Raw genomic sequence first — 19,534 nt, 5'->3', positions numbered from 1 at the left:
TGGTCGAGCATCAGGGGCTGGGATCAGCGTCTCTCCCCATGACCTGCCCCGCGTGCTGCGTGAGCCGGAGGAGAGGGGCCCTGGGCCACCGGGGATTTACCCGGCGTTGACCCGGGATGCAGGAATCCCAGACCAAGCGTCGCCACCGCCAGCCAGGATCCGGCCCAGAGACGAAACCACAGGCGGACGTGAGTTGCCTGCTTCAGTCCGGCTGCCGAGAAACCCTCGCTTGCCGGCTGTTATCACCACGGCTGTATTAACCCTCTTCGATGCAGGGAAGGATGGTGAAGAGCCAAAGCCCTCGGCAGCGGCACCGACCTGGATGGCAGGAGCGGTTTCAACAGTCTAATTAAATTCAGGCTGATCGGTGACCACGCTCGCACGGCTCAAAACCTTTCTGGAAACCAGTGGGGGTATTTATTTGTTTGCTTTAAGTATCATAAAAGCACTGTATGCTTTTAATTGTGGCACCGAGGCACTAAAGCGATAAAAGAGCTATAAATATCTGTTGGATGTTATAGATTTTTAAAAAAAAAAAGTGCCTCCCCGCTTGCATCTCTTCCCGTAAGCACCAGTGCAATGCGGTCCGGGCAGCCCGGCCTCGCGCCTGCTGCCGTTCCCATTGGCATCCCAGCCTTCCCTTTGAAATCCCCTGCATCCCTCCAGCTGTTCGACATATTTCAGGCTTGAGTCTCCCCCCCCCAAGAAACTGCTCCTTTGGTTTCTCTTAAGCTCCCCAGTCTGGTTTTCATAACTGCAGAACGCAAACGGGGACTTTTCCCAGGGTGTTATCGAGGCCGCGGCTCTGCGATGCCGCGGGGATGCAAACCCGGACCTTCCCCACACGGGGAGCCAAAACCAGCCGTGCCGATGGGCTGGGGAGGGAGAGGATGGGAGACCCCAGTTTAAGAAGAATTAAAAAACCCAACGTGCCAAATTCACCCCCAAAAAAGCTGGCAGGGAGCTTACATCGGTTTGATCAGCGTTTTATCTGATCCGTGTAAGAGGCTGCAGCATTTGCACTTCGGGGGGGGGAGTTGTGTTCTTTTTTTAGCTCGACACAGGAGCATCAAAATATTTTCCTAGAGCCCAAGTGACTTGGAAAGGCCAACCCCATATTTTAAAGTGACTCAAATATGCAAGAACCTGTCAGATACTGAAATCACTCAGGAAGTTTTCCCTTTGATCCCTAGTTACGACAAAGACCTGGAAACGGAGCTCCCCTGCGCTGCCGGCTCCCGGCAAAGCTGCAGATCCCCGGCTGGTGGGAAGCCTCCAGCTGGAGGACTCCACTCCCCCTCCTCTGAGAAAACAGCGGTTTGAGCAAATAAAGCATTCGCGCTGGGTTTTGGGGTTGGTTTTTTTTCTTTTTGGCTTTTGGTCAGCAGCTGGTCAGCCCCTAATGAGCAAGCTGGGCTTTGATTTCCTGCCTGGGAAAGGGGGCGGAAAAGAAATGGGAGAGGATCTGGGTTAGAAATTTGACTCACACCAGTGATTCCAGCTGGGAATTGCTCCCCTTGCCCGGGGACACGTCCCAGGGGGAGGCACTGGACCGGCTCGGGGACAAGCATAAGGGGTCACGGGGGAATTGTGGTGGTGCCTGGAGAAAGTGAAGCCCCTTGGCCCCAGCCCGGCTGCGGAGAGGCACGGCACGTCCCCGCACTGCCCTCCAAACCAGGCTTGCACCAGCCAGGGCTTGCAGGATGGAACAACGGCGGTTCTGTTACTCCTCTCGTGCAATTCCTTAATGCCGGGGCAGAGCACCAGCGCTGATCTCCGGTGTAAGCTTTGCCCCACTGGCACACGGGTGGGAGAGGAGGTGCTGGTCCCCCACAGAATAAGCCCGTCTAAGTCTCGCTCACACCTTTCACCGCCGCGTTTCCAGCCGGCTCTGCCGCCTGCTCGCCCGGGGCAGAAAGCAGAGGGGCAAACCCAGCAGCGGGGAGCCCCCAGCCACCTCCCCACCGGGCTCCTCTCCACACATGCTCCTCTTAGGGCTTTGGAACTCACGATATCAAGCATCCCAAACGCAATCCGCAGCGCTTTATCCCAGCCAGGCAAGGCTGGAGCTACCGGCAAGCCCCGGCTGTGCTCCCCACATCCAGCCCGGGAGCAGGAGGGGAGCTCATCACCCCAAGTGTCCTACCTGCGTCATGCAATGTGTTCAAGGGACTTTCTAGCTGTATTTAGAGGTGGTGAAGCTTTCCCTTGACCCTTCCCACAGTAATTGTGTGTATCGTCTCTCCCAGGTGGCAGGGACGTCACCTGGGACACTTGGGAAAAATCAGTTCCTGGTTTCCCTAATGGCTCTCAGCAGATTTAGGCAGGAGGGCAAACGAAGAGCTGTCGTTCATTATCAGTGACCTTGAGGAAAAGAGTTTTGCGTGTTTTGCTTTTGCCCCGATGAGGCAGTGAGGGCGAGGAGGGCTCTCGGGAATGGTAAACCTGGAAAGAAGCAGCCCAGAAAGTCTTGGAAAGGCTCTAGGTGTAATGCTGGGATCTTGGGACGTGCACAGGCTCAAGCAAAGCAGGATGAGGGAGGACACTGCAACAGGTCTGAGACCAAACACAACCCAAATGGGAGATATCCCTACCTAGAGCTCGGGTCCTGGCCCAGCGATCAGAGCAGCCCGTTCCCTCTGCCTGGCTCCCCCCACGGTGGGAAACACCCCGAGATGCCCCCCCAAAGCAAACACATGGTAAAAACACCCTCGGCCAGCCCGGACCCCAAGGTGTCCCCATCCCTACCCGTCCTGCCAGAGGGACAGAGCTGCCCCGAGGCCACCTCCAGCCCCTCTCCGCACTGGGCAGCCGTCTGGAAGGACCACATCTGATTCACATCGCCTCGCAGCTGAACGTCACGTGTCAGGCGCTTCAAAGGACACGGCCTTATAGCCGCGGGGCTCCCCTCGAACTCGATGGCAAGCCACCCCACCGCCGGGGCTGGGTGACGGCCGGGGGAGGCTGTTTTATCTCCTGACTGTTTTTTCCCCTTCCCATGAACAGAAGGAGCGGATGGGAACATGACTGAGACGGACGAGGAAATGACGGGGGGAGGGAGAGGGGTGTTAAATCTTCAAAAGCGCTGAAGTGCCGGATCCTGGAAGAGATGCCAAGAGCTGGGAACATGACCAGTGGGGGAACAAGTTGAGCACGAAGGAGAGCACTTCTAACAGTTTTCTTTTATGCAGAGCTGCAAAAAAAGAAAAAGAAAATACTTTCAATGACGTGAAAGATGAGTGGACCGACTGTCCCAGCCCTGCAGCAGCAGCACGTGGCGGAGACGAAGGGCCGCGTTGCCCCGAGGGTGGACCTGCCCCTGCGCACAGCGCGGTGCACGGTGCAGACTCCGGCCCCGACTGCTCCCCCAGCACCCGCCGCCAAACCCCGCGCTATCTCAGATGTCCACATGGCCTGGGAATAACCACATCTGGAACCGACGCCTCCCAAATTGTCCTTCAAGCCCTCTGTGGCCAAGCTAATCCCAGCCCCTTAACAACGCCGTTAATTAATCCAGAGTACAAAAATAGTCCTGCAGGATTTCCTGCCTCCTCTCCCTCCCCTCCAACAGCACCACAAGGTAAGAGGAAGGAGGAGAAGCTCATAAAGCAGAATTAAGGGAAGATGCTCCGCAGAGCCCATGGTACATCCCTGCATTACCGCTCTCATTTCATTTGGAGCGACCCCCGTCCCTCCCCTGCCCACGCACACCCAGAGCACAGCTCATCCTTCCCATCCCATGCACACAGGCGTAAGCCCTCCAAGACACACTGGGCTTTGTTAAATTCCCATCATTAAATTCCCGGGAAGCGCCCAGGCGATGAGGAGGCAGGCAGGGTGGTGGGGACCTCACCGCCTGCCCGGCAGCTCTGCGGGAGCGGGTCTGGACATGGAGTGAGATGAAATCTGATGTGTAATAACTCCACCTAGAGGGAAAAGGGACGTCTGGGTGAGACGGGCCACGGGCAACCGCGGCACGGCCGAGCACATTCCCCCATCGTCTGCCGGCTGGGACCGAGGAGAGATCACTGCCTGGACACGGAGATGGTCCTGCTGCAGGTGGCCGCGGGACACCAGAGTGGGCATGGCTCGCTGTGGCGTTGGCACGATGCTCGCTCCCATGGGTGTATCAGCCACCGTCAGCGCCCAGTGAGCCCGCAGTCGCCTTGGATCCAAAAGCCCAGCTGTCCCTTTCCACCCCCAAGACCAACTGCCACTCACTGCTTTCACATATGAGATTCGTGGCCATCCCACGGGCAATTCTCCGAGTCCTTCACTCAGTGTGTTTCCCTCTGTTGTTATCTCCGTGCTGACACCTGGAGTTTCACTCTTCCCCAGCACGTCCTTGGGCACGGACATCTCTGTGGACAGACCACACAAGGAGTTCAAAACTGGTGGGGAAATCAGAGAGAATGCACATCTTGTCACGGTCCCCCTCCCAGTGCTCCGATACACCCAGTGCTAAAATACCCCCCCAAATCCCAGAGTTTGTTCGCACCCACGTGCTCTGGCTTTCTTTAATTTCTCTTTTTCAATAGCAGATCCATCTGCAGTTTGGTCAGAGATAGTAAGAGCTGGGGAGTGCCTCCTGTCTCATCCAGACCCTCTGCCCATCTCCAGCCAGGATTGACTCCACCAGAGTGGGGGGGGGGTTGGCCACAGTCTCCCCACCCTGTGCAATGGGAGGGGGATTCCTTCGGAGGCAAATTCGGGACTGCTCTCCCCGCTCCCGGCTGCATCTGGCTGAACCTCAGCACAAAGGGGTCAGGGATGGAGGACGTGAATACACCCAGGCGTGGATGGATGGATGGATGGATGGATGGATGGATGGATGGATGGAAAGATGGAAGGACAGATGGGAGGATGGAAGGATGGATGGATGGATGGATGGATGGATGGATGGAAAGATGGAAGGACAGATGGGAGGATGGAAGGATGGATGGATGGGTGGAAGGATGGATGGATGAATGGGGTGATGGATGGATGGATGAAAGGATGGAAGGACAGATGGGGGGATGGAAGGAAGGATGGATGGATGGGGTGACAGATGGATAGATGGAAGGATGGAAGGATGGATGGATGGATGGATGGATGGATGGAAGGATGGATGGATGGATGGATGGATGGATGGATGGAAGGATGGCTGGAAGGATGGATGGATGGATGGATGGATGGGGTAATGGATGGATGGATAGGGTGAAGCCACTGATGCAAACTGTGGTACCTTCTCCCAGCACTCACCACCTGCCACCAGGTCTGGTTGGTGTCCAGGAGGACCATCACCCCGGGCAGGGGAGGTGGGAGCACCGTGCAGGAGCAGCCTCCTCGACACAGCCTGTGCAGACACCTTAGCAAACTATTGAAGTTTTCATGGCCTTGCTGATCCCCTCCAGGCGTGAGCAGGCGGCCAGCCGTCACCACTGTGCAATTCTGAGAACGCCCCCCTCTTTTCTCCTCCCACCTTCACCGACCTGCCGCTCAGCCCCTTTCAGGCCCCGCTCGCTTCAGCCCCGTTGCTCTTCCCACAGGGCTCCTGCCCACACCGATGGGAATCAGCCACCTTTTTTTTTTCTTCTCTGTAACCTTGGAAATGGGAGACCAAGGAAACACCAGCTTCAGCTTCTGTTTAACAACCGCCTCTTATCACTGCTCGCACAGTGCAGCCCAGGCAGGAGATAAAGCATTTCCACCGCGATGGATAAACAGAGATCAAGCCTGCCAAGTGGCTTGCCTGGCCATATTGTCCTCTGCCTGCTCGGCTCCCTGGATTTGGGGTTTGCTTCTTCCCAGGCCCCACATTCCCCAGTGTGGTATAGGGTCTGGCCAGCGAGGCAGAGCCTCGCTTGCTCCCAGCTCAGCCGGTTGTTAACCACTTACTTCCAAACTGTTGCACGCTTTGTCCCGGCAGCCGGCTGCCGAGGGACGTGCCAAGGCTTTTCTGCTGGGGCCGCTGCCGAGCCTTCGGACGGGGCAGCCATGAGCAGAGCTGCCGTGCAGGGACTCACGTACAACCAGGGTGCAAGAGCTCCCTCCTGTATGGCTCCTCTCCAAAGCTCTTCCCGCTGCTCATCCCTCCGGGGCAGTGATTTTGTCTTCAGGTTTCAGATGACCTGACGGTGCGGGCTGGACACTCACCCGTGCCCAAACCCTGGCTGCCCCACGGTTGCAGCGAGGCCAGTTTTGTCCCTGAAATGTATCCGTGGAAGGGGAGGACAAGAGATCAGGGCTGTATTTCCTTTGAGGAAACTTTGATCCTGAATTTAATCAAGCTCATAGAAATACAACCTTTGGGAAATACAGGAAAGTCCTTCTTGACTGGCCTACTGATGGGACATCGGCTGAGACAGCGTGTTTGCAGACAGTCACTAGATAAATGCCAACTTGGGGCCACCAGCTTGTATTTGGTGGAAGGGAAAAGGGTAAAAGCTGTTATTAATCCATCCCAGAGAAAATGCCTTATCAAACCCACAGTGTGCTCATTTTGTACGGGAAGGCTGGAGAGATCCGTCATCTGGAGTGCTCTGCCTGTGGCTGATGAGAAAATGTCCTTTTACCTGCAGGGACCGTAAATCTCTGGAGTTACCTGCATCCTCATACCCACTGCACGCAGGCTCAGGACACCTGGGAATCAGAAATACCATTTAGGCTGTATTCCCCATTTCACAGCTCGAGGCTGGATCTGTGCTTAATCTGATCCTGGCTCCAATTTTTTGGGGTGAGCTGATGCTATTTTACTTCTCATAAAATAGCCACATCCAAAGGAGGATGATGGCAATAGGTTTCTTGCTGGAGCTGTTTTTGCATGTTTTTTAAGCCCTGACTTGGACTCTGAGCCAGGATATTTGAGTATTAACGAGGCGCGATGCTGTTAACCTCAGGTGGGGATTTTCTCCATAAAAAAAAGAAGTGTTCCTGGGCCACGGGCAGGAGAGATGAGAAAACCTGAAGACACGAACGTGTACTTCTTCCAGCCTCCGCAGACAGCAGACAGGGGCTGCCTCTGCTTCCCTCTGAAAGCGACGGCTGGGGCAGGGGGCTGCGACACACCTGCAGCTCCTAACACGTCCCCTGCAGTTAAATTACATTTGGCTTCTTGGCTAAAGATGGGATAATTATTTCCAGCGAGGTAGACGCAGTCCAGATGCACATCTCCTTTCAGAACTGCACTACCGCTATCATAAACCCCAAAGAAATACCATTTCGAAGGTCCCAGGCGGCCATCTGGATGGCAGAAGAGCTTTGCCGAAGACTGCCAGGTTTCCCCTACGACTTTATTAAGTTCGAGCAGGTATTTAGTTTCTCGTTATCCATCCACTGGCAACATTTGGGGAGACACGGCAGCATCTTTCTTTCCTCCGGCAGACAGATGGGGGTTAAGCGGGTGCCAGGTCTTCTGCGAAATCCAGGTACCTGGAGCTGGTTTATGAAGCTCTTCTGCAGACACTTCCACCGCTCGGGATTTATTGGTGGCTGGATACAGCCCGATCTACAAGAGGTTAAAAAGAATCAAAGAGGCTGGTCCCTAGGTATACCGAGCCCAGAGCATCCGTTTCCAAAACAGAATGTAAACAATTTTATTGTGGCAAGGATTTATTCGTTCTTACTGCCTTGTGTCATACAGCCAAAGGAAAGGAGAGCGCTTTTTCTCTCCTCATAAAGCAGGGTGTGTTTCAGACTCAGACATTTACATCAAGCAAGTGCATGGCTCCTTTCCCATCTTTCTGACTGTCTCGCGGTCACGAATTTGCAATTTCCCTGCCTTGTGACCGCCTCGTTCCAGCACTGGCAAATACGGAGCAGCCAGAGGATATCACTTCCCTGGTTTGTTTTTTTTCCTCTGCAACAAAATACGTCACAGTGGAACCGGTGGAGAGGAGATGAACGCATCCGTGACACAAGTGGAAATGTGTTATTTCAACTTTCCCCTTGCTCTTCAGCAACCAAATCTTGGCCTCGGAGGTACCGGGGAGATTTATCTGTTGGCTGCTGTGAATCCTCGCTGGCCCTAATTACTTGACCTTTAAAAAGCCACCGTGAGGGACTCGGAGATGTCTCAAGGAGATGTGAGAGCTCATCAGCAGCCACGTGCCTTTCACCAAGCTTTTGGGAAGAAGCGAAGCCTGTTTCATGCGTGGACTCTCAGGAGCTTTCGCAAAGTTGCTGGGCCCTGATCCAGTTTCCCTTTGCTGGGTACACTAATCCAATCCCTCCCTGCTGGCCACCTCTTCTTTAAAAGCCTGTAAAAGCACCACCATCTCCTTCCTATGTGGTTAAAATTAGAGAAAAAGCTTAAAACCTACTTCACGGGGAGGGGGGTGGCTGAAAACCAGCTGGCCGCGTTCTGCCCTACCTGCGCGGTTGGCCCAGGTTTTGCCAGAGGGTTTTGGATGGGCCCTGGGAGGGTGTAAAGAGCAAACCTTTGTGAGAGGTTAATCCCCTTGTGACAGCGGCCCTTCTCCAAAATGTCTCTGGGTTCCTGAAATGGAAAAGGGTTTCGGAGGCACTGACAGAGGCACTGTTCAGTTTAAGCCCCTCCGTCAGGACAGGTTTCTTTGCTTTCAGCTTGCAAACCCAGTTGAAGAGGGTCTGTTCCCACCTCTGCCCCCAGCCTGGCAAATTCACCTTTTCTCGGGAAGGTTTTTTTCATCCAGATCATTTCCCTGCTCTGGTTTAGACTCACGCTGCTACAAAATCCATGTGCAGAAAGGTTGCTGTCCTCAGGCCAAGGTGAAGTCAGTACCTGTGGCGGTAAATAGGACAGGACTGGTCTCCAGGACTAACAAAAACAGCCCTGCTGGGGCAGGGCAAGAGGTTTAACCAAACCAAAGGATTTTTTCCTCATTCTGCAACATTACGCTGTGGCGCAGACGGAGCTCTGGAAGTCAGAAGCTGAGATACATGCACGGAGGACAGCACCATTCAGCTATTAAATACCACGGGACGGATGTACCTTCTGGGTCAGGATGTCCCCACACGGCCGATTGCCGGAAACTGGGAGGATGTATCTGGATAAAGCTTGTCCAAAACCCGCTGTATTCCCTGTGCAGGTCCAGGACCTCTGCTCCGAGCCTCACTGGGGAGAGCTGGGCTGACCCCATGTGGTCACGGCCTTGTTATGTCATGATTTTATTTTTAAAAAGTCATGACTTTTCACAGTTACTTAAGCAAAATGCAAAATCTCCCTCACATCTGTAAAATCCTTCCATTGAGGAAAAGGCACCGTGGAGGTAGTTAAGCTAAAGCCCTGTCTGTCATTTTTCACACAGTGTCCGCACTTCCAGTTTCCCAATTTAACCAGCCCAAGCAGCGCTTCCCCATTTCTTTTTCTGCACAGAAGCAAGATACAGTGTTAATTTTTTAGCATGGATGGGACCTTCCCACTCCTCTTAATCCCTCAAAACAAAGGAAATAGAGAAGGAACGGGGAGCGGAAAGCTCACACCCAGTTTGTGTTTTTCCCTTGCAACAAAAGGTTAATAGTCGCGGTGATTCACCCATGCAGCCCCCAGACCTGGACAAGCTCAGGGCGAGCATCGCCCCCAGACTTTGGGTGTGCCTGAGCCCGGGGAGGTTGGTGTGTGTCATCTGGTCACTCTGGGCCCAAAAAACTAAAAACTAAGTAATGATGTTGATTGTTTCCTCGGTAACAGTGAGTGATTCATTCTGAGGGTAAAGGAACAGGGGGAAGAAACATGGAAAATGAAAATCATGTCTCAGAAGCACGTTGTGTAATTATCTTGTTCAGCAGGCCTCCTGCTCCATGTTACATGCACATCTTGACCTCAGCTATTTATAAAAGAGTCTTTCAAGATGATCTCTTGGTTTTTTTTATTGAAAAGGCAGAAAAACCCTCACTCATGCTCTCTGCCAGCCTTGGAGGCTGAACAAGGCCCATGCCAGCACAGGACAGCAGATCTTGCCCAATGAGAGTGATGGAGCATCCGAAAACAATCCCCCAGAGATTAAAATTATCAAAGCAAGGGATGCTTTCATGATGAAAGCTGCTGCCACCTGCATTCCTCAGGAGAAAGAGGAACCTTTGTATAGCCCTTTCATCAGGTACCCGTGAGCCCCTCCTCAGCTGTGGCCAGCTCTGGATTAAAGACAGCAGCCCTCCAAAGCCACCAAGCAGCTTCCTGGAGGAACTCCAGAGGCCAAACCCCAGTGAAAACACAGGGAAATGTATGCAGAGCAGCCAGCAATTACACCCTGCGAGCTGCCTAGTGATCTGTTGCTTCTGAAAAGCATCATACAGCTCTTCACTGACCTCACGTGACCTGGGCCTCAGTTTTACCTTTCCCCCAGAAGAAAGTCCTGCAGTCAGTCAAAACAAATACCAAAACCTTTATGGGAAAGGCAGCTGGCTGACAAAAACCCTACCGAGCTGTAAAGAGAAAGCAGGCAGAGATGAGAGGAAGGTGTGATCCAGCAAAGGCCCCCCCGGCACCACGCTGCGAGGAGCAGAGCTCCCCACGCCCCACTTTAGGAGAAATCACTCCTTGTGCTGACAGACGCTGCCCGCTCCCCCGCCACCCGCCTCGCTCCTGGGAAGATGCTACTCCAGGGAGGCGGAAGGATTTTCTTTCAGGCGTCAAAACCCTGTCAGGGCAAAGGCCGCAGCCTTCGTGCCCCCACGGCGGAGCGAGGCGGCAGGGCCTGAGGCCCGGTCGGCCTCGCTGCCCTCACCCTGCCTCCCGCCGAGCCTATCGGGGCCACCGCCAGAGTGAAATGGCCCTTCAGGCCGGGGAGCGGCGGGAGGGGCGGCGGGAGGGCTCCACAGGAGCGCCGAGGCCGCGCAGAAGCACCCGGGCTGCGGAGAGGCAGCGGCCCCGGAGCAGCGCCCGCCATCTTGCCCCGGCTCTGAGGGCTACAGCGCTACGTAACACGAGGGGCGGGGCCTCTAGCAGACAGGGGGCGTGGTCACACGACGTATCGCCCAATCCGCGCGCGGGGGAGGGGCTGTTCCCGAAGGTCGCGGGGGCGGCCCGGAGTTCCGAGCGCGCGGAGCCGGGGCGGGGCCGACGGGCGGCGATTGGTTGCGCGCTGGCGTGCGTGCGTGCCGGGCCCCGCCCCCCGCCACGTCCGTGCGGCGCCTGCGGCGGAGCCGGTGCAGGCGGCAGTTGGCGCCGCGGCCTCGTGCGCGGGTGAGTGCGGGCGGGGCGGGCGCCGCCTGAGGGGGGCTGCGGGGGGCGCCTCCGGCTCCTCAGCGCCCCCCCTCAGGGGCTGTGTGAGGGGCGGGCCTGCGGGGACCCCCCCGAGGGGCTGGGAGGGGTGTGTGGTACCCCCTGAGGGGCTGTGTGAGGGGTGGGCCTGCGGGGACCCCTCGAGGGGCTGGGTGTGAGGTGAGGGGACCCCCTCGAGGGGCTGGGTGTGAGGTGAGGGGATCTCTCCGGGGCGCTGGGTGTGGGGTGAGGGGACCCCCTCGAGGGGCTGGGTGTGGGGTGAGGGGACCCCTCCGAGGGGCTGGGTGTGAGGTCCCACCCCCGAGGGGCTGCTTCAGCTGAGGGGAGCTGCGGGGACCCCCTGAGGGGCCGCGCTTGGGGGTGTGTGAACACTCCCCCGGTGAGGCTGCTTCAGGTGGGGACCCCGCCGAGGGGCCGTGCGGGGCTCTCTCGTCCCTCGGGGCAGGGCTGGGCTCTGTCGCGCCGTCCCCCGCCGCTGGAGAGCCGGCAGAGGTCTGCCCGAGCACCCAGCGGTTCCCCCCCCGGGGTGGGGGTGTCCCCCTCGGGCAGGCAGCTCATCTCGGGGGCACCCCCGGCATACCGTGCTCCCTCCCCGCCGGCTTCCTGGAACAGAGCGGAGTGGAGGGAGGTGGGACGGGCGAGAGGGGCCGAACGTGCCCCGTGGGTGCTGGCACGGCCCCCTCCCGCTCCTGACACGGGTGGGGAGCCCGGGATGCTCCGGGGGAGACATTAACCCTTTTTTTTAATTGGCCAATGCATTTCTATTAAGTCATATTCCTGACTCCAGCAAATGCATGAAGCTTCAAACTTCTTCCTGCTCCAGCTGTGCTGGATGTAGTTTGAAAAATAACTCTTAGTTTGTCACTAACTGCTTGAAGAGCATCAAAAATTTTATTTCCTTCATGTGCTTTTTTGCTGCCATGTGTGCTTGGTATTCAGTAAGCCTGAGCTGAAATGAATTAGATCTATTTTCTTCCATACAGGACACTATTTGAATGTTGTTATGAACACTCATGAATTCTAGGAAGGTTTTGTAATGGGACAGGGTAACGGCAGCGTTAAAATAATCAAGATCTAGGAACAGAGGTACCAAATGTATCACTGGAACCAGGGAGACTTCACTTTTGCTTAGCAGTGACATAATTAATACGCTGGCGGTGGACTTGCAGTCCTCCACACATATCAGCGTGATCTGATCACTGAAGCTCAGGACTGAGACCTGGAAGACCTGGATTCTCACTTCTGACTCTCCCTTTACACTTCATTTTTCCCGCTGTTTTGTTTTGAAAATTCATGTGAGATGAGAATTTGTATTGCTGTTTAATTGCTATAACAGCATTTTTTTTACTTTTATATGCAAGATTGAGATGAGAGTGGGGATTTAAAGGCCAGTGTATACCAGCAGGTGGCATAAAAAAAGATTTTTGTGGTTGGTTGGGTTTTTTTAAAGAAGCTTTTTCAGTTGGGTTTCCGGAGCCACCTTCAGTTTTGAGGCTCGTGTGCTGCAGTTACACTGAGATGCTTCATAGCTAACATCCTCTGTACTTTCTCTGGGCAGCTTAACAGGGCTGTAAGATGTCCTATTTTGAAAAGTATTCATCCCAAATACATTCTTCTTTCTGATGTTTCTTTGGCCTGTCCAACAGCATGTGACTACTGTATCTTTTATGGTGCAGCTAAGTTAATTTGAAGATGTATAAAGAATTTAGTCTCAGGAGAAGTTCCCATGATACGCTCTGTTCATACCAGAAACCTGACCAGGTATTCCACAGGTGAAAAAGTAAGAATTATTTTCCTGTATCTAGCAATTAGGAAAATATATCCCTTTTGCTTCCTCTTATCCCTAATTCCGAATAATACACAATCCCAAATCTCTCTTTAAGCATTAACAGGTGTCTCACCGTCATCTTGGCAGTTCTGCGTTTTACCTGTTAATGGACAATGAGGTGCTGTGCTTTCCAGCTGAGATGGCATTTGCTTTTGTAAATACACAGAGCAAACATGAGTGCATGAGAAACGCAGTACGGGCTGCAAGCGTGCGTACAGGCTGTTGCCTCATCTGTGTTTTCCTATGTGTGATGTAGTGCCTCTTGGCTGAGATGCTAAATAGTTATGTGATGGGACTGGTTGAAAAAAGCGTACTATTGCTACCGCTGGTTTTAAATGGAACACCGATGCAAATGATCTCCTCTGTGCTCGGTAAACAGTATGTTAGGGAGGTTTCTTGAGAGTGCGAGATGCTTTCCTTTTCAGAGGGCTGTAGAGGTTAAAGATCCTAGTCAGTGTCTTACCTGGGGTTTTTCTTCCAAGAGAAGAAACTTCCCAGATGAAGATAAAAGTGCCACATGTGTTGACTTTAGATAACGTGCACAGTGTCAGTGTCTTTGTTTAACCCAGCGGCCTAGTCCGGTGAAGGTTGAGGAGCTTAAGTTGCAGATAAAGTGAACAACAGTTCTGGTTTCATTCACCTTTCTTTACGTCCCTGAGGAACATCACGTGGCATGATATAACCAGGGGAAATAGCAGATTTAGAGATTAAAACAAGAGCAAACCAAAGTGTTCCTTACCCATGTCCGTTCTGTTCCAGAACACCTGTCGCAGCCATGATGCCTGTTGCAACCGTGATGCCTGACGACACACCGATGTTTGACCCAAATATTCTGCATGAGCTTGACTGGAGTGAGAACACAACGATGTTTTCTCCTGCTATTTCTCCTTTAGATCCAGGAGATGGCCTAGTTTTGAGACCACTTTGCACAGCTGATTTAAATCGAGGTAAAATCCTGTTTAATGATCATCACCAACAAAAGCTCCATGCTGAACTAGATAATATGTATTTCTGCATGATCTCTCAGTAGATTAGGATTGCTCATTTTATCTGATTTGGGTTTTTTTTATCAATAAGGAATTTGAGCACTCTGCAGCATGGATTGGTGCTGTGTTGGGTGACCCTCAAAATTGGTTTTACCGTTTTAACCTCAAAAACAATCTTAAAATTCAAGTCAAATCTTCCAAACAAGCCACAGCTTCCTATTCACCACAGCTTTAGAGAGGGAGTACAGTTGTTCATACTGTTCCCTTTAATATAAAAGTAATGTGAACCAGCATATTATTATTAGTCCACGAAGACTTCTTTAGTTCTGTAACTTGGATAAAAAGGTTGTTCTGAACATACAGCTTAATATCACCTAATTTCAGGCTTAGCCTTTTCTTGCTTGAGTATATGCATCTTCTGCACTCGAGCTGCAGTTTGCTGCTCGTGCATTAGCTGATCCTTCAGCATTGCTCAAGGCGGAAGTTTAAGATTACGGTCTAATTCTATAACACGCAGAGCACAGGCCTTTACTTTCGACTGAATTGGTTGGTGCCACAAGGAGGTTAAGTCTCCAAACATCCATGTCGGGTCCTTCTGCACTGTTTGGAGCTAACTGTGTGTCTCTGTCCCGCACTGAGGGTTTGTGGTTTTTTCCCTTCTTTTATAACAGGCTTTTTTAAGGTTCTGGGCCAGCTGACTGAAACGGGAGTTGCAAGCCCAGAGCAGTTTATCAGTGAGTATATCATTATTTCTTGGCATTTCTGTAGAGGTTGCCGGGAACCAGAGGGTATTGATGCTGACAGCAAAGCTACTTGGGTGTGAGGCTCCCCGCTGCCTGATGCCAGAGGGATTTATTAGTTCAGCTCCCCTGAGGCAGCCTTTGGCACTTAGCGTTGGATCCAGTTGCAGGTATCTTGAAGGGCTTCTTGGCTGGGACAGGCTTAAATTGTATACCTGCTTTTGAAACTGAGCTTTAGATACCTGGCAGAAGGGACTACTCGGTGATGGCTTGCTTTGGCTGAATTATTGCAGCACCGTTAGCGAGGCAGAGGCTTGCCTTTGATCATAGCTCAACAGCTGCTGAGCTTGCTTCACTGGTTGGACTGAGATGTGAGAAAACTTAGAAGAGGTGCTGCCACCTGCGTCGTAGTGCCCATCTGCAGAGACTCTGGGGAAGGAGGGCTCTCTTGGCAGCTGAGGAAAAGGCATTTGTTTAATTTCTGCTTTTTCCTGGTTCTGTCTCTGGGTTAGTCTGACTCCGGGGCTTTCAGGGCGCATCTTCCTTGTGATCCTGTGCTCTGCAGTGATCTGTGTTCGGAATCTGTTGCAAGTGTTAGACTTCACAGCAATTTAATCTGAGATTAACGGTGACTGTTCCACTGTCTGTCTGCTCCCACAGAAGCCTTTGAGCACATGAAGAGATCTGGAGATTACTACGTTACTGTCGTAGAAGACACAAATCTTGGACAGATTGTTGCTACGGCAACGCTGGTGATAGAACATAAGTTCACTCACTCCTGTGCAAAGGTATATTCTCTCGCTGCGGCTGTGAAGTGAGGAAAAAGATTTCGTCCCCAGACTCTGTGTGTTTTATTTTTATGGTGTTACTGTGTGATGAAGTACCTTCTGCTGAGTCAGTGACAAAGGCACTTTAAAAATATCTCCCATCCTTGGGTGTTCAGCTAAACAGTAAAAGGAAGCTTGGGCTTTTCTTAAGGAAAAAGAGCAATTTGCTGTCTGTCCTGTTCTCCCTCCCAGTGAGCTTTTGAACTAGTCAGGCTTGGTTCTGATGGAGCAGATGGCTGAGGATCTCGCTGCTGTGGAGTCCCAGCTAGACGTGTGAAAACGGGGAGCTGGGGAGATACGAATCCCTTAGCGGGAAAAGCCGTGGTGGGGCTGCAGCTCCTGCTGGGTGCTGGAAGGGGCATTACGAGCACGTCGGCCGCTGGAGGAGCTGTATCTAAGTAGATGGCAGAAAATCCAAGCGTGAAATGTAGCGCAGTAGGGAAACTTAACACAACAGTGTTCTGTTCGACTAACACCTGCCTGTATCTTCACAGAGAGGAAGGATAGAAGATGTCGTCGTGAGCGGGGAGTGCAGAGGAAAGCAGCTTGGTAAACTGTAAGTATTTCACCACCTTAGCCGTTCAACAGCAGGCAGGGCAGCGAGCCCTCACCCGCTTGGTTTGTCTCCCCCCACCTTACCACGCTGATGGGTGCTGGCAGAGATCGCTCACCAGACCACCGAGAGCAGGGTTTTAGCTGGCAGAGAGCAAGCTGAGGTTCTTCCAGCAGTGACATAACATTATCTGCAAGATGCTGGTACTTTGTTCTTTTTTTTTTTTTTTTTTCTTGGGATAGCAACTATCCTGTGTAGTGAAGGAAAATGCAGACTGCTGTAAAATCTCAGTATTGTAGGTCTGATAACTTTAGCTAATTAAATGTTAATTGATCCAGCGTTCAGGGCTCTTTCATTTAACTGTTGGGTTTCTGTCTCTTTCAGATTAATGTCCACCCTTACGTTGCTAAGTAAGAGACTGAACTGTTACAAAATTACGCTTGAGTGTCTCCCAAAAAATGTGGATTTCTATAAGAAGTTTGGCTATTTGGTATCTGAAGAAAACTACATGTTTCAACGGTTCTTTAATTAAGAACTTCTAGTCTCTTTTTTTTTTGTAAAGACTGTTGGTGGAGGAGCTTGTGCTACAAACATTCTCTTCGTGGAAAATTTATATAGATTATTGCTGCAAATATAACGATCCCTATAAATAATGAACATCAAATGTGTAAATCCTGCAAAAAAAAAATCACTGACATTTTAGAAGGGTCCTTTGGGTTAGGAAATAAGCGCTTAGAACTAATTTTTACTACTGTTCAGTCTAAGTGAAGCTTTTTTGTTCTAGCTGAGTTACAAAGGACTCTTGTTTAAAGGGATGGTTTTTAACCAAAGGTATATATTTTTATCTCAAATTTTTTCTTGCATTGTATTTTTCTAAAGGTTTGTGCTTCTTTTCTCGGTAGCCAAAGTACAGCTTGTGGGATTGTTCTCCTGTCTGTACTTTGCGGAAGAATGACGGAGCTCGGGTAGGGATGGCGCTTCTCTCGTGCAGAATTAGCGATACAGAACGGGCATCTGTTCCGTTCTTTCCATGAAAGCTCACTGAAATGCTGTTGATGTTAGTGTACCTAAAGTTTTATAGGCACTATTTTCCAAAACTGAATTTGTTACGATTCATGCGGATAGGAGAGAATCCTTATGGGCTATGCTAAATTCCGAGTCTAAAAATGGATGCGTACTTCTCACTGCAGGGGTCCTGCACTTTAGCTGATAACTTACTTTGTTTTCAGGATAATTACTTGTTTTCTGACAAAATAACCCCATGGTTTGCGAAAGGGCAAAGGTAACTGGGAAACTGGAATGTCTGACAGAGAATGCACCCCATCTTTGGTGGGGCTCTGGTTAGTACTCGATGGGAATGTGATTTGGGATTGGCAGTAATACATTCAGCTTCACTGAGCACACCCGGCCAGCTCGTGGTCCTTGAGGGCTGGGGGGGGCTGTGGTTTTGCTGGTAATGGCTTATGCCTATGGCATAGCAAACTGGCAGAGAAATCTCCCCTGCCTGGTCCTGGGGGATTGTTGCTGCTTTGGAGCATCCCTCTTGCTATAAGATTGGATAAATGATTTTAGCACTTTTGCCAGTGATGGCAAGCAAGTAATGTACAGAGCCCTGGTTCTAACAGTAGTGTTTTGTGCACAGAGAGTGACAAATCCTACATCTCTGAATAGGGCATTATAAATACACGAAGGTTTGTACAGAACAGCCAGTCTTGTTTGTGAACAGTTATGCCTTACAAAATGTTCTTTCATTGTGGCGTGGAGAGCTACTTTAAGCTGTGGTGGGGGTTCTATTTAACGTTCCTGATGGTACTCCACTCAATATAGTTGTTTCCTTGGTGATGTCTGTTTTATTTATTGATTATTTTTTAAAAAAATATCTTTTGTTTAAGCTGAATAAATGAAGACTGCCAAATGTATCTGGTCTGGTTTTTATATTGCTGTGTTTTGCCCAGCGGTAGGTATCCCGAGTTAAGTGTGCACCTATTGTCTTTCAGTACTGCCTGCTACAACTACCTTTGTTTGCCTTTCCCTAGACTGAAAAGAAAACTTTTTGAGATTCCACATTGATTTTTAAGTATGTGTCTGATGCACATTTACATCTTTGCAAGTATGGCTTCTCCAAAGGAAACTCCAGGCTCCTTCTGGTGGTGGAGCCTTGGCCTGCAGGCAGGAACCCCAGCCCTGCAACCAGAGGTGTGCATCTTGATTGCTTACTGGCATGGGCACAAGCCCAGGGCTGCCAGGACCACCAAGAAAACATGTCTCTGAGCCAGGCTGATGTTTCTAACTAGGCAGTTAGGCCTAGGCACCCCATTTCCTTAGGGGTGTTTTCCCCTGAGGGACAGCTGGGCTTCTCCCAGATCTTCTGTCAGCAGAGCATATCTAAGTAAGTGGCTTGAGCCCCAACTCTGAACTAATTGTATAAAATCAGCTACTGATTTATGCTGGGCCTAAAGGGCTGAGGTAGATTTTCTTGCCTCTCACAGTTTAAATTAGTGGAAATTCAGAATTAATTAAAAGTGGATTATTTGAATTCCATGGTATCTACACCATCTAAATAGCTTCAGGCCCTCATTAAGAGTTAATGAAAAGATCAGTACAAGTGAAGAGCAGGCAATTGCATACCCAGCTTAGATCATCATAAAACAAATGAATTAGGTTGAAAGCTTCGTTTTGTGGCGCATGACAATGCCTCTGCTGGGAGGAGTCCAGCTCATCAGTGTCCCTTTAGCTTTGAAGAGCCCTTTGTTCTGTACCGGAGCCCTCATTCCCAACCCTGGCATGCTACCACCCCTCTGGAGAGAGCAGTTGCAGGACTGTGGCGTCACCTGCTGTGTCACACCTGGTTAACAGCTAGGCTTCCTTCCTCCAGAGGAAGACTGGGCTCAGTGCACAGCCTTTTACAGGAGGAAAGGGTTGTGGGTGGGAGCTGCAGGGCAGGAACTGGCCCGTTCCCAGCAGAGGCCCTGGAAGTGTCAGCTGGCAAACGCGCTAAACATGCTGAATATATCTCCACAGTGCAGGCAGGTGCTGTAGAGCTGATACTGCCCAGAATGGAGACTTACAAACACAACTGTGGTTTCAGGCATGCCCCAGCCAGCTGGAAGACAACCTAGTACACAGGTACATGTATTTTAAACTGTCACAGTCCACAGGAACCAGGGCAACACCACAAATAACAGTATTTAACAGCAAGAGGTGGCATTAAAATACATGATGCATCTCCTAAACTGAAGGCTCAACAATTGGCTCAAGAGGAAGGAGCAAGACCCACCTCCAGAGACCAAAGGAACCAAGGACTTTGTCAGATGCCAACCATAACATAACTACCAGCTTCTCTAGAGGTTTAATGTTACTCCTCCTTGGGATTTCATTTTTTGAAGAGATCTCCAGCTCCTTCACTCTGCTTCCCCTA

General features: G+C 51.4%; 1 protein-coding gene across 1 annotated transcript; it reads left to right on the top strand.

The window, feature by feature from the left end:
* Positions 1–11,119: 11,119 nt before the first annotated feature.
* On the top strand, positions 11,120–17,953 carry GNPNAT1 (glucosamine-phosphate N-acetyltransferase 1). Its single transcript, XM_059819739.1, has 6 exons — positions 11,120–11,143; positions 13,770–13,957; positions 14,668–14,730; positions 15,397–15,524; positions 16,058–16,119; positions 16,501–17,953. The coding sequence occupies exons 2-6, from the start codon at positions 13,786–13,788 to the stop codon at positions 16,646–16,648; spliced, it is 573 nt and encodes a 190-aa protein (XP_059675722.1). The 5' UTR covers positions 11,120–11,143; positions 13,770–13,785; the 3' UTR covers positions 16,649–17,953.
* Positions 17,954–19,534: the final 1,581 nt, after the last annotated feature.

Source organism: Gavia stellata, chromosome 7 (assembly GCF_030936135.1).
Source record: "Gavia stellata isolate bGavSte3 chromosome 7, bGavSte3.hap2, whole genome shotgun sequence".
Lineage (NCBI taxonomy): Eukaryota > Metazoa > Chordata > Aves > Gaviiformes > Gaviidae > Gavia > Gavia stellata.
The sequence above is the reverse complement of the archived record's forward strand: the minus strand, read 5'-3'. Positions and strand labels throughout refer to the sequence as shown.